This window comes from Otolemur garnettii, unplaced genomic scaffold, assembly GCF_000181295.1.
Source record: "Otolemur garnettii isolate 467f Iridium unplaced genomic scaffold, OtoGar3 scaffold00012, whole genome shotgun sequence".
Classification (NCBI taxonomy): domain Eukaryota; kingdom Metazoa; phylum Chordata; class Mammalia; order Primates; family Galagidae; genus Otolemur; species Otolemur garnettii.
The window spans coordinates 20,360,428-20,374,928 of record NW_003852407.1 but is presented as its reverse complement, the minus strand read 5'-3'; the positions used below and the strand labels follow the sequence as shown (position 1 = coordinate 20,374,928).

At 38.0% G+C, this 14,501-nt stretch overlaps 1 protein-coding gene across 1 annotated transcript in view; it reads right to left on the bottom strand.

Annotated features, from left to right (window-relative positions):
- Positions 1-14,501, bottom strand: part of LOC100950686 (desmocollin-3) — a 51,626-nt gene that overhangs the window by 11,199 nt on the left and 25,926 nt on the right. The window contains exons 8-13 of the mRNA XM_003784767.1: positions 12,015-12,149; positions 11,392-11,577; positions 5,767-6,023; positions 5,512-5,654; positions 3,526-3,750; positions 603-827 (exon numbers count right to left, since the gene is read on the bottom strand). Of these exons, the coding sequence (XP_003784815.1) occupies positions 603-827; positions 3,526-3,750; positions 5,512-5,654; positions 5,767-6,023; positions 11,392-11,577; positions 12,015-12,149 (1,171 nt within the window). The remainder of the gene's footprint in view (positions 1-602; positions 828-3,525; positions 3,751-5,511; positions 5,655-5,766; positions 6,024-11,391; positions 11,578-12,014; positions 12,150-14,501) is intronic.

Genomic DNA, 14,501 nt, shown 5'->3' with positions numbered 1-14,501 from the left:
CACCTTAGGCATTTGAGCCACAGGCACCGAGCCCTGAGACTTGTTCTTAAGCTCTATTCCTATCATAAAACAAAGCTAATCTAGGATGGAGGAGTGAAGAGGAAAAAATATGGCTTCACTGACAACTACACAAGTGGCAAGAAGGAGGGTTACAGAATTTAACGTGGGCAAGATATACCCAAGAAGAACATGGCTGTCAACTGAACATCTCCCATGAGTCTGGGAGAAAAATGGTGAAAAGACATGAAATGGAAATGGCCTTTCCTGGACTTTCATAGTTGGTCTAGCAGAAGTTGTAGGTTGTTTAATTTAGCCCCCAAATGGATAGCATTGAGACCAAGAAATAAAAACCTATTCATTTGACAGGATTCAGTACAATCTCAGGAATTTTCAGCACTTCTACTCAACTATAAAATCCTATACAACAAGAAGGACCATGCTCCCTTCTGCAGAAAATATTTAAACATAATGTAAATAATAACACATAAGGAGCTTGAAAAGAGACTCATACCTATGAATGCTTGGGCTACTTTACTTAGCAAAGACTCTTTCCAGCACCCAGAAGTTGTACATTTTAACTTCAAATAAGTGAAAGTACTTACAGAATAGCAGTGCTATGCCCAGTAATATGGCAAGGATTGCCCACTTTCCGAGTGTTATTCCTGCACTCCTTGAAGCCGAGCGACACTGAGCTGGGTGAGTACAATCACACAGATTAACCCGCAGGAGTTTCGTTGCAGATTGACCTGCTCTGTCTTTTACAGTAACAGGAATAGTATATTCTTGATAGTCAGCATTTTTCTGATATGAAAGACGGGCAGCTGTATCTGAAAGAAAATTGAACTATTTTATTTTATTTTATTTTTATTAAGTCATTTGTACATAGATAATAAATACATTTATGCCATTATGGGATTCAATGTGTTGATTATTTGTACAAGTTGGAGTGCTTATATCCTACTAATCAACATAGCCTTCACCTCATTTACCCAATTACGGGATTAAGACATTTGTGTTCTATACCTGGTAGATACAATTTGTACTTGCAATATGCTCCATAGGTGTGGTCCCCCTAATAACCCTCCCTCTATCGACCCGCTCCCCTCCCTTTCCCTCCTTTCTCCCTCTCCTTCCTTCCTTCATCCTAGGTTATAGTTGTGTTTCATTTTTCATATGCAAGTGTGAGTAATTGTGTGGTATATGTATACCATGGAATACTATTCAGCATTAAAAGAAAATGAAGACTTTACCTCTTTTATGTTTACAAAAATTTTATTTTTTAATGATCATTTATTCCTCCCTTAGCATCTATGTCACAACACTGCACCTTTCTCAAGTAACTACCTGTCACAAGAAAATAAACTGAAATGGAGGACTATCTTCAACCTTTTCAAGGACTAATACTACCTTGTATGCATTGCCTCTTATAACTCTTGGCATTGGAATAATCCAGCAGTATTCTGGCAATGTTTAATATTTTTTAGTCTATTAACTAATCTATTACTAATCTATAAACTAATCTATTAAACTAATCTATTAGTTTAATCTATAAACTAATCTATTAAACTAATAATGTTAGGTTGCCTCTTAGCATACAGTTAAAGAATTTTTCTTTAGTACTAGTTTACATAATTATAAAGAATTGACACCTTCAGCTGCACAAAAAGGGTGTCTGAAGTCCAGATTTTCTTAGCCATTGACCATCTGGTATCTGTCCATTACTCTTTTGCATAAGATAATGTTTTAAAACACAAGAGATTCTTTGTGATTAATGCCTTGCATTTGGAAATAATCTCAATATTAGAAAGCTAATTCATGGCACTCAGGCTAGTCATAAGACTTATATTTAAAAAAGCAGGTACTTCTATATTATAACAATTCATTTTTGTCAACTGTGACAGTCGATTTCCCCCACTAGTCTTGAAATCTTATTTTAACAATCTTCTTATCAACTGGCCAAAGGTTCCACATACTTTTAATGGCAATTACAACTTCCTCAAGTTTTTATAATAGACTAACCAAGATGGCAAAGTAGCATAAGGTATATCTAGGAAGTCATCTGGAATTTCAAAGCCTTGATTAATTACACTGGGGTAGCTGTAAGAACTTCAAAGATTTTGGCTGCACCTCATCCCTGAAACGGTTTATTTAGGACCCTTCAAGATCATATTATGTCTAATGCAAGATCCTTCAGGTCTCTCTAATGCCCTAAGACCACAAGCCGACCCACAGTCGGGTCATATTTATTCACAGTACTGCATCAGGCTCTGATCTCGTCTCACTGAATTCTTCCCTCTTTAAATTACCCTATCACCAGTGCCACCTTTAAAAGACAAAGACCTGGGCACGGCATTGCCTTGCTTGCACATTCCCAATGCATAGCTACTGTCACCTACTATGCAAAGGTCGGTTTCCCCAGCCTGGCAGGTAGGTTTTTTAACACCAGATTCTACCTTTCCTCCTACCCAAATTCTTGGCATTCTTACAAAAATCTTCAAAATTCTAATGACGCTGATGTGCTTATTCTCCTCATATATTTCTTCTTCTTTTATGCACATTATTGGTCAATTGTTGCTTAAACAAACCTTTACTAAGCAGTTAACATCTTTAGGTACTAGGCTAGGTGCTGGAAATGTAAAGGTGGGTTGCAAATGTTCTGATAAATTCATGTATCAGAGGTAATCAGATTATAAAAAAAAAAGACCTGAAAGACGCTATAATACAGGTAGTAAAAGCTCAAGGTGCCACCTTTCCAAGTCAAGACAAACGTCAGAGGTCAAGCAACTTCACTGGGGTTGTGTTGTCTTGTTCACCTCTGTATAAATCCTCAGGATCTGGAACAGTGCCCAACAGATAACAGGTGCTCATACATACTACGAATTAATATCAAGCTAAAAATGTTGGGAAAAAGATACTCTACATAGAAAAAGATACCCCTACATAGAAGGGGCGGTATTCACAAAAGTCCAGTAGCATGAAAGAGCATGACAAAAGTAACAAAGAGGGAAGTATGGATGAAATCTAGTATACTACATCCCCCAGAAACTGCTATTGCAGGAGGCAGTCCCCAGAAGCTCCAAGGCCAGACCCCTTTCCAATCCCACCAAGTTCACTTCCAGAAGCTACAAGGAGTATTCACCCCATGCACCCAGATTCCTCACTTCCTTACAGTGCAGTTGCCCTGCACATCTTCTGGTCTCTCCTCAACTCACTAGTATTACTTTAAAATCAGAACCAACAAAATAGAAAACAGTTTAGAACTGCCCAATATTTTAACAAAACTTTTGGGGGGCTTTGTTGTAAAAGTAAATTTTGTCTTGGTAAAAATCACGATTTCCTTCCTTTTGTATATGATCTATAACACGGTACCCCACAAAATATTTGTAAGAAGGTTAACTTAACCTTTAAACTATGTCAATGAGAATCAACTTTACTTTATGCTTTGTGTTAGTAAACAAGTGAATTCATTCTCGAGTTATTCTCAGTTATGTCAGAGTACATAAATCATTATTTTTGATTAAATACCATTAACTTTGGTGAGTGTCCATATTCTATTGATTTCTGGAGAAGGGGTTGACAAACTGAAAGAAAATGGAGCTCCGTGGACAGGTTCATCGGGATCGACAGCTGAAATGTCGATATACCCCATCTTGGGTTTGCAAATTGTTAGATAATCATTGAGTATTACTGGTGCATTATCGTTCACGTCCTCAATGTTCACAGCAAGAGTTCCAGTACATGATCTACCATCTAAGAAGAAATGAATTAGGTTTGGTGTTATCTTTAAATTGTTTTATAGTTCTTAAAGGAAATTCAATTTATTCCATATATGATATGTGTTTTTAATAAACTTTGATTATTAGAGGAAATGGTAAATAAATAAGGACATAGATAGATAAATGAAATCAGATAATTTAAAATGATTACTGCCATCCATAATATCAGATACAATGGCCAACCTTTCACCAGAATTACAACCAAAAAATAAAAATAAGCCTGTAGCACAGTGGTTACGACACCCATCATATACACCTAGGCTGGTGGGTTTGAACCCAGCCTGGGCCAGCTAAGCAATACTGACAACTGCAACAACAACAACCAAAAAACAGCCAGGTATTGTGCCAGGTGCCTGTAGTCCCAGCTACTTGGGAGGCTGAGGCAAGAGAATCACTTAAGCTCCCAAATTTGAGGTTGCTGTGAACTGTGACACCATGGCACTCTACCAAGAGTGACATAATAGAACTTCATCTGAAAGCTATAGCCCATTTGTACCCAAGAATATGGGGAAGGATTTATTTGGGCGGTGCCTATGGCTCAAAAAGGTAGCGCGTCAGCCCCATATGCCAGAGATGGCAGGTTCAAACCCACCCCTGGCAAAAAATGCAAAAAAAAAAAAAAAAAAAAAGAATATGGGAAAGGGGAAGGGCGGGAGGATGGGTGGAGGGAGGGTGATCGGTGGGACCACACCTATGGTCCCTCTTACAAGGGTACATGATGTGAATCTTTCCAAATGTAGAATGTAAAAGTCTTAACACAATAACTAAGAAAATGCCCTAAGAAGGCATTTCAACATCCAAACCTGGTTGGGGTTGAAAGCCATTCTTTGCAGTAAAGTATCACAAGATTAGAAAAGCAATTATCCAATGTATTCAATACTAATATGAAGCCAATAGACAATCGAATGCATGCCACATAGGAAAAAAACTCATTTCAAGTTGGGGGGAGGGGAATAAGAAAGAAGGGAGGAGGGAGAGGGACGGGTGTGCTCCCACTGAACGGGCTGGTGCAAGGGTGTTGCACACCTTTTGAGTGCAGGACATAACCACAAAAGGGACTCTCTGACAAATTCAAATATTTTGACCTGGTTGCTTATACCTTCACGTTAACCTGAAATAAATAATACTACTAATAATAAATGTCTGAATTTATTAGTCTTATTTCTCTGGGTGCCTGGTGCAGACGTTAATGAGCACTAAAGTTGCTACAGAAAAGTTATTCTAATCCCAATACACCTTCAAACCACCTAGAAAGACTTTTTAAATACTATTTATGATGCCCAGATTCCACAACCAGAGATTCCGATTCAGTTATAGGCAACGTCTGCCTTCTGATGGTTTTATTTAATATGAAGCCCAGGTTGAGAAATTCTAGTTTAGTTTAAAAATTCAAGAAAATGATCATTTTGACCGAATAGCAAGCTGAACTATTTAAAGGTGCAGTTTAACATATGACACAAACAGAGGTGGAGGAGTCTGCTGACACCATTTCACTTAGTTCCAGATTTGCCCTCTAGCCAGAGGTATTTACACATAAATAAAGATAAATGAAACATAGCTTATTGTCCCCAGTTTCGCCTTATTAATTAATTAAGAAAGATAGAAACGGAATTTTTAAAGTAATTTCAAAGAATTCCATCTACATATCACAATAATAATTCTGCACAAGAATAATTGCTCTTAATTCATTAATTCCTTTATAAAATACCAGATTAAAACTTTTTTCTTTTTTTACCTTGATCTATTGCCAGGACTGTGATATTATATAACTCATTTTTGGGAGTTGTAGCCTCACGGTCCAGGACTTTTGAAGTTGTGATTGACCCTGAAATTTCATTAACGGCAATCCACCCATTAGGATCATGCAATATTTTGTACCTGTTAATGAAAAATAAAAATAGTCTCCAGTATTATACTTTGTTTTAAAATAAGTCACTGGCTCAATTATTACAAATACATTGTTAGTAGGTGTTTGTAGATGTCTTTGTACCTTAAACCATTGCTACTTTTAGTGTCAGGGTCATATGCCTTGTAGCCGTTGATGTTTGACCCCATGGCTAAGTTTTCTTTGATCTGTACATATTGGACCTGAGGGCTGCATTCAGGCCCCTCGTCCAGATCCTTCACGTGAACTGTAACCAAGGCTCTGTTCGTGCTTGTCCCTCTGGATACCTCTCTAGCCAGGGAAACTTCATTGCTTACTCCAATTTCCAGGTTCACTTGATGGTTTTCTTCATAGTTCAGTGGCTTTAAAAATAAAGTACACAGACATCAGCATCAATGTGAAATACATTTGGCATTTCAAACAGCAAGCGAACTTCTGTCAATATAAACATTGCTGCATAAATTCTATGTCCACATTTTGTTAACATTAACCTCCCCTTGCTGAAAGAGAGCTGAGGCTATGCTAAGTCTTTAGCAAATGTCCTCCAAATGTGTCTACAGGTGGGGTTTCATACAGTGGTGGAAAAGACACTCCTGAAACATTTTTCTATTTGACTCTTAACTAAGGAAAATTATACTGAGCCTAGGAACAGAAAAACAGATAACAGGGTTCTTGTGGCTTCAATGGGCTGGTGCTGGCCTGATGGTTCCCCAGCTGGGGGAAAGCACTATCGCCTGACGACTGGCTGTGGACCAGCCATTTAGAAACCCTTGTAAGGTTAGATGATGACTTTAACAAAACCGAAAAGGTGCAGTGAATTTATTTTCTATCTGATAGAAACTGTCCTCCAAATGTCTATTTTAATTTCCGTATAAGGTGCCAACTGAGCCATTTCACGTCAGCTTTTCCTTATATCAGAATCCATCCAGAGTCTCATTTCTTCTTAGGAATCTGCTCTGTCTTATTGCTGCTTCCTTCATGAATTAGTTAAATAAAATTTTTAATCATGCTCACTATCTATTTTTATGAAAATCGTACTTTTGACAACTTGAGAATTCTACTTTGGCATTGTCCGTAGTTTATGCAGTGAAACTTTCATGGTAGATACAGTCAGGAGTAAGAGAAGGAGAAAATGCGTAATTTTAACCGTCACTAATGACACAGCACTGCTCTAGGGAGGATAAAACTCATTGAATCCTCACACTGTTATGCGATGGCATTATCATCATCCTCATTTTAGAGAGCAGGAAACTAGAGAAGGAGATAAACTGGTTTTTCCTACGGCCAAAATATACTCATTTGAGCTCAAGTGTGCAGCCAGGTAGTCTGGCCTGAGTCTGTCTCCCTGACCTGCACGTTGAAATCCCTCTGCTATACCGAGGTGCAAGGATGGGTTCAATCAAGCAAACTCACAAAACACTATTGCCTGCTATCCGTGTACTATAAAGTGGAAGCATTTTTGGTTTGATTCACTTTCTGTTTATTAAAACAGCCACGCCTATGGTTCATCCTATAAGGGTACATGTGAATCTCTCTAAATGTAGAATATAAATGTCTTAACATAATAATTAAGAAAAAGACATGAGGGCTATGTTAACCAGTTGGATGAAAGTATTTCAAATTGTATACAGAAACAGTACACTGTACCCCATGATAGTATTAATGTACACTGCTATGATTTAATAAAAAACATCTTTAAAAAAATAAACTATAAAACCTTTAAAAAAAAATAAAAATAAAAGTAGACCTGCCATTTGATCCTGCAATTCCTTTACTAGGTCTATATCCAAAAGACCAAAGATCACTTTTCAACAAAGGTATTTGCACCAGATTGTTCATTGCAGCTCAATTCATAATAGCCAAGTTATGGAAGAAGCCCAAGTGCCCATCCCATCAACCCATGAATGGATTAATACATTGTGGTATATGTATACCATGAAATATTATGCAGCCTTTAAAAAAAACAACCACTGGCTAAACATTGAATGAAATCAAAACTACTGGCTTGTTGCCTGTAGCTCAATGGTTACGGTGCTGGCCACATACATTGAGGCAGGTGGGCTTGAACCCCCCCCAGGCCTGCTAACAACAATGACAACTGCAACAAAAAGATTGCCAGGCATTGTGGTAGGTGCCTGTAGTCCAAGCTACTTGGGGGGCTGAGGTGAGAAAATTGCTTAAGCTCAGGAGTTCGAGCTTGCTGTGAGCTATGATGCCACAGCCCTCTACCGAGGATGACAAAATGAAACCTTCTCCAAAAAAAAAATAAAAGAAAGAAAGAAAAAAAACAATGATTAATGAAAGTGTGTGAATTTTCTTTCAGATCCGTTTTTGTTTTATCACTTGAAAAAAAAATTGTTCAAAAAATATCCCAAATCTGCATTGAGCTTTTTAATAACTCCCTAGAAAATGCATAGTTGTGGAGATGGGACTGAGGACTCTCCACATTGAGAATGTCTGAGAATAATACAATCCTCTCTCACCACTGCTGCTGCAAAAATAGACAGCAAACATACAGATGAAAAGATGACCCAGGACTCAGCTAAAGACTGCATCAGCTCAGACTCTATGGATTCAGAAAAGTTACCTAGTATGGAAAATTATAACACTAGTCTGAAGAACATAGTATAAGTTTGTAAAGTAAAACAATAACATAAGTATGTTATCATTAGTTATGTTATTACTATTAACATAGCAAGAACATAGTATACTTGCTTTATGGTGTGTAATAAACATCCTATAGTTTACCCACTACTTTTACTTTCATTATTATATTTGAATAAATATTAAGGAAGCAGAAGTTTTATTTCCATCTTATGATTAATACAGAAGCTAACTTTCCAAGACCACACAGCATTGGAAAACAACTTAACACAAGGCTTAAGAGCACATACTTGGAATCAAAGAGACTGAGCATGATGACTCACACTGGTAATCCTAGCCCCCTGGCAGGCTGAGGCAGGAAGATTGCTTATGGTTAGGAGTCAAGATCACCCTGAGTAAGAGCAAGACCCTGTCTCTACTGAAAACAGAAAAAAAAAAGAAAAAAACTAGCTGGGCATTGTGGCAGGCTCCTGTAGTCACAGCTACTCGAGAGGCTGAGGCAGGAGGATCGCTTGAGCCCAGGAGTTGGATGTTTCTATGAGCTTTGACACCACAGCAACAGAGACTCTACCTCAACATAATAATAATAAAAATAATAATAATTTAAAAATTAAAAATAAATAAAAGACATCTAGGATCAAATTCTGTCTATACTGCATCCTAGCTGTGTGACTTTGGGAAAGTTTCTTAAATTTTTTTGAGATTGAGATTTCTCTTTTGTAAAACTGTTGTAAGAATGACAGAGTAAGTACTTTATGCTACAGTTATTAGTAATTGCTTAAGTTGTCACACAGGCTAATGAAAGGAACAGGTGATGTATTTTTTATTAACAGCAAATATTAACCAATAATAAGAAACACTAACTGATAAGGCAATGTTTGCAAGCTTTGTTTGGCTACAAGTACACCTGACCAAGTCTTAGTTCAGCCCACTATCAAGGAAGGAATTAACATGCACACCTCTCCTCAACAATTCTGACTAACCAGAAAAAACAACCAGGGCATTGTAAGAAAGGATTCCTTTAGAGTTACTAATATAGCAATGTCATTCTTTACTTTAACCAGTGCGTGAAAAGTTGGGATTTCAAACGCCCTAACTATACAGTGTTTGATTTTAAAATAAAAAGATGACTCATTGAGTCTAGAAAGTACCTGGAGTTACAACTTAACTATACAATCACAACTCTTTTTCCAGGAAACAAATCCTTTCCAATACCAGTAAGGCTACCAAAGGCACTCTGAGATGCATTCAGAGTTTTTCCATTGGGTCTTAGGTGATGGCCGTGAACAAGAGAGGCCTGAAGAGCAGAGCCTTCTGGCCAAGGAGTCTAGACAGCATGCCACAAGGTCTGAGCGTGGGCCTCTGACTTGAGTTACTATGATCAGCATAATCTATCCATGCCAGATCTGAAACTACTCCTCTGACTTATTTGTAGATGAATCCAAGGTGTGGAAGGAAGAGAAAGGAAGAAGGATGTCCAGGAGAAATTTTTAACAAAACATCTGCTGCAAACATATCAATTTTGAGGTCACTGCCTGTACTACATAAGTGTCTAACCACGGAAACTCTATTAGATGCACAGCAGCCCTTTCAAAACAAGTATACACTCCAGCCCCTCAGCCCATTCCCATTTATGCTGAGAGTCACATCTCAACCACCCAAAGATTTGGCTCTTCGGATTCAAGGAGCTTCCTCAGACAATGGCAGGCACAGTCTAGCCCAGAAATTAAGACTCCATAGGGGTAACTCTCAAGCAAGGGTGGGCACTGAGAATGAGGTTGATGGGTAATGTCCCAGGTACTACTTTGAGGAGATAATTCTGAGGTAAGATATACATGGCTCCTGCAATGGTTCAACACCAGAGATGACCAGCTCAATAATGCAAATTTGATTGCACCTCATCCTTCCCTGTCTTAACTCCCCATTTTCACTCTGGCCTCCTGGGATCCATGTCCTAAATATCTATCTATACTGAGATCTTTGCTTTGCTTTCTGGGGAGTCCAGTGAAGACTATCAAATTCAACTAATAAAAGAAAAAATAATGAGTACTGTTTCCTTGTTTCCTTTCCTATTAATTTCAATTATAGCTTAATTTCAATAAAAGCTTAGTGGTTTTTTCCTTAAGTTTCTGGTTTCTAGTCTTCCATTTGAACAGACTATGGTATAGAAAAATGAAATAGAGAGCATTCTGAGAGTTGGTCATTCCCATCTGGACAGGACTCTTCAAGTCTTGGTATATAATACCTGGAAAGTCTTACCAAGGAAATAACTACAAATAGAGATGTTGATGTACCAAAGATGTCACCATATTATCACTGGCAGGTAAAAACTAAGTAAATGACCCTTTTCTTGTTCAAAGGACAATGTCTTTTTTTTTTCCTTCTCAGCTAGAAGATTAAAACCAAGGATCCTTCTCAAATAGCGTCCGTCCTGCCTTCATAACCTGCACCCAGGATGTAATGACACAATCAAATACACGTACACAACATACAGAACAAAGAATAAATACATTCACTGCCCTCTCATAAAATACTATATTTTAACCTCATAATCACCTCTAAAAGGATCAGATCCAACCAGGATATGTGTTGCAGAGAGAATAAGAAGAATACGGGCTTCTAAATTATACCGTGTTAATTATTTATTATATTAATTAATTTAATTATTAATTAATTATTATTAATTAATTATACTGGTTAAAGGAATGGAGAATATTAATCCTAGAGAAGGTAGGTAAGTCTCAAGTGGACGTAACAGCCTTTTCAAAAGAGCTACACCTGCTCTGTATAGCACTAGAGGAAGAATCAGAACTGAACACAGGCTATAAGGAGAATAACTTGGGCACAGTAGAAGTAAGAACTTCTGAGAATCAGAGCTCTCTAGATATGGAATAAGAGAACATGGAGATCCTTGTAATAGGGAATGTTCAAGTACAGGCTGCGCGACTAGTAACTGGCAATAAAAGTACAATAGACACACAGGCATTAGATACAGTGGACTCCATAGATTTTAAAGTATCTTCCAATTTACAAAGTCTATGCTTTGAAACTATTCAGTTGATGAAACCCTTAATTGAATGAATCCTGTTACCTCGCCAAGTTGTCAATTATTCACTATTACTGTACCTTCACAACACACAGAACTCCTTCATTAGTTTCTTTATCTGTACTGATTTTGAAATGTCCTTGTTCATCTCCCTTTAAGATGGTGAAATTGGCTCTCCAATTGGCGGTGTTAATTAAATCCTTATCTTCTATCGGGATTCGTAAGATTTCCACATTGACGGCATTTTCCTCCACAGTGGCTTCGTACTGAAACAGAAAAAGCTCATTGAAATTTTACTTTATAATGAGAACTTTGTCAAAGAACGTGAAATGTTTCTTCCGTTCCAAAAGCACTTATCCTCATTATTTTATACAGATTATTTCAAAACCATGAATCACAAATACAATTGTTTCATTAAGGGTTTTCTTTTAAATAAAAGAAGAACTTCCCTGCAAATAAAGTCTCTCCCGTTACTGGCCTTTAACAACAGAGAGCTAATAAACAAGCACGAATAAAAGTAAAGAGAGCTAATAACAAGTACTAATAAAAGTAAATCAAATAGATTTGCATATCATCTACTTAAACTTTAATTTTACTCATAAAACATAAATATTCTAGAGAATGGTAAATATTTTATTAACTCAGATTAAAAAACAAATGACAAGAAATAGAGCAGAGATAGATTTTATGACTAGATACTCACAGCATTTTGTCTGAAAGTGGGTGCATTATCGTTTGAATCTTTCACTGTTATGACACAAGTTGATGTACTCATCAATCCAAAAAATTGACCGTCCATATCTTGTACTTTCATTATCAATGTGTACTTATCTACGACCTGAGAACAAAGCAAATACTTAGCTGTCTTGAACATCGTGTTTAGATTTGTAACTAAATCCCCAACTGCATCCTCTTCTATTTGTGTGAATCCATACTTTGATTTGATTTCCATATTTGCTCACATGCCAAGAATTTGTTAAATAAAGAAAAGCTGAAAAGGTAGGCAGAGGTTAGATATCAAGTGCCATGCTAAGAGCTGAAGCTTTAAGTAACAGGTAACAGGGGAACGTTTCATGGAAGTCGTAAGGGAAGCACAAAATCAGAACATATGAATTTCAGAAAGAATATTCTTTTTTTAGGGTAGAGACAGAGTCTTGCTCTGTTACCCAGGTTAGAGTCTACTCGTATATTACAATGCAGTTTAACTTCTAACTCCTAGGCTCAAAAGATTTTCCTCCCTTAGCCACCTGAGTAGCTGGGACCATAGGCACACACTCCCACACTGACTGATTTTTTATTTTTTGCAAGGACAGGATCTTACAATGTTGCTCAGGCTAGTCTCGAGCAATCCTCCCACCATGGCCTCCCAAAGTGCTGTGATTTTAGGTAGGACCTACTACACCCAGCTTAGAAAGAATATTCTTAAAGAAGTTTTCATTTAATTTGGAGCGAGCTAATCTGAAAGTCAAAGCAACTAAACAAAGAACTCTGCAATAGTCTAAGGCAGGGGCTCCAATCTGAGGCCGTAGCAATAAGGACCGAGAGATACAGTGACAGGAAAGTTACTTGGGAGTTAGAATGGAGCAAGATTTGATAACGAATGCTGGATCCAAGTTAAGAAAGAAGGAGGAGGCTGAGAATGATGCCTAAGTGTTCCACTTGGAGAGATTAGGGGACTGGGATATCACCAACCAATTACAGAAAATGCATAAGGAGAGTCTGTGGCCAGAAATAACCCATCTGAAAGACATCAGCATGCAGATGGTGGTTGAAATTATGGCAGGAATAAGATTATTCAGGAAAGGCTGCAGGATCGAGAGTTGAGTATATAAGGAAGGACAGCATTGCATTTCAATCATGGCATGAATGTGATGATGCAAAGTCCACTGCAAAGAAAATATCAGAGAAGCAGGAGGAGAACCAGAACTTTAAGGAAAGAGAGAATTTCAACAAGTTTTAACAAAAGACAGGGATTTAAGGTAATTGCTGGATTTGGCAGGGGAATTTTGCAAATAGTGATGATAGATTGAAGTCTGGGGGCAAATCATCTTTGCTAGCTTTCTCTTTCATCTTACTATTCTTTTTGTTTTTGTTTTTGTTTTTTTTTTTTGAGACAAAGTCTCATTATGTCACCCTCAGTAGAGTGCTGGGGCTTCACAGCTCACAGCAACCTCAAACCCTTGGGCTTACGTGATCTCTTGCTTCAGGCTCCCAAGTAGCTGGGACTACAGGCGCCCACCACAACACCCAGCTATTTTTTTGTTGGTGGTGGTGCAGTTGTCACTGTTGTTTTAGCAGCAGGCCAGGGCTGAGTGGCGCCTCCAGCCTTGGGGGGCCACCCTACTTTACTATTCTTTAGTGACCACTTTTGTTCTTTCATTTTTCTTCATGTTCTGCTTCTCTCTCCCTTCCCTCACTCCTCATGATACTTGATCTCCATTCCACATTGAAAATCAATATTCCCGCCTTAGAACACTCCCCCCGTAGTCTTTAAAACTCTGTGAGACCCTGTTCTTGCTTCCTCTCAGTTCGCTGTTTTCTTTATCTGCCGTGTTCATTTCCATACTTCTGATGTTGTTCCTCCACACACACGCCCCCTTGGTTGTTCCCTGATAAATCTTGACAAGTTTTTTTTTTTTTTTTTTTCACCAAACAAGCAGACCTCTAGTTGAACCTCAAACTGTAGTGGGTAACATTAAATTTAATTTTTCTAAACCGTATTTTTTTCCTCTCACTTTATCACCCCCAGTAGAGTGCTATGGTGTCACAGCTCACAGCAACCTCTAGCTCTTGGGCTTAGGCGATGCTCTTGCCTCAACCACCCGAGTAGCTGGGACTATAGGTGCCTGCCACAACGCCCAACTATTTTTTGTTGCAGTTTGGCTGGAGCTGGTGCCCTACTCATTGAGCCACAGGCGCTGCCCCTAAGCCTTATTTCTTATCCTATTGATTGCAGGTCAACTTATCACAGATTCACATGATAAGATAAAAAACACATAGATACCATCTCCTTCAAACCTTCCTATTTATTATCTTTATGTTTATAACATAAAATGTTCTAGATTCACAAAAATAAAAATAACTACAATTGGCTCGGTGCCTGTAGCTCAAGTGGCTAAGACACCAGCCACATACACCAGAGCTGGCGGGTTCAAATCCACCCTGGGCCTTCCAAACAACAATGACAACT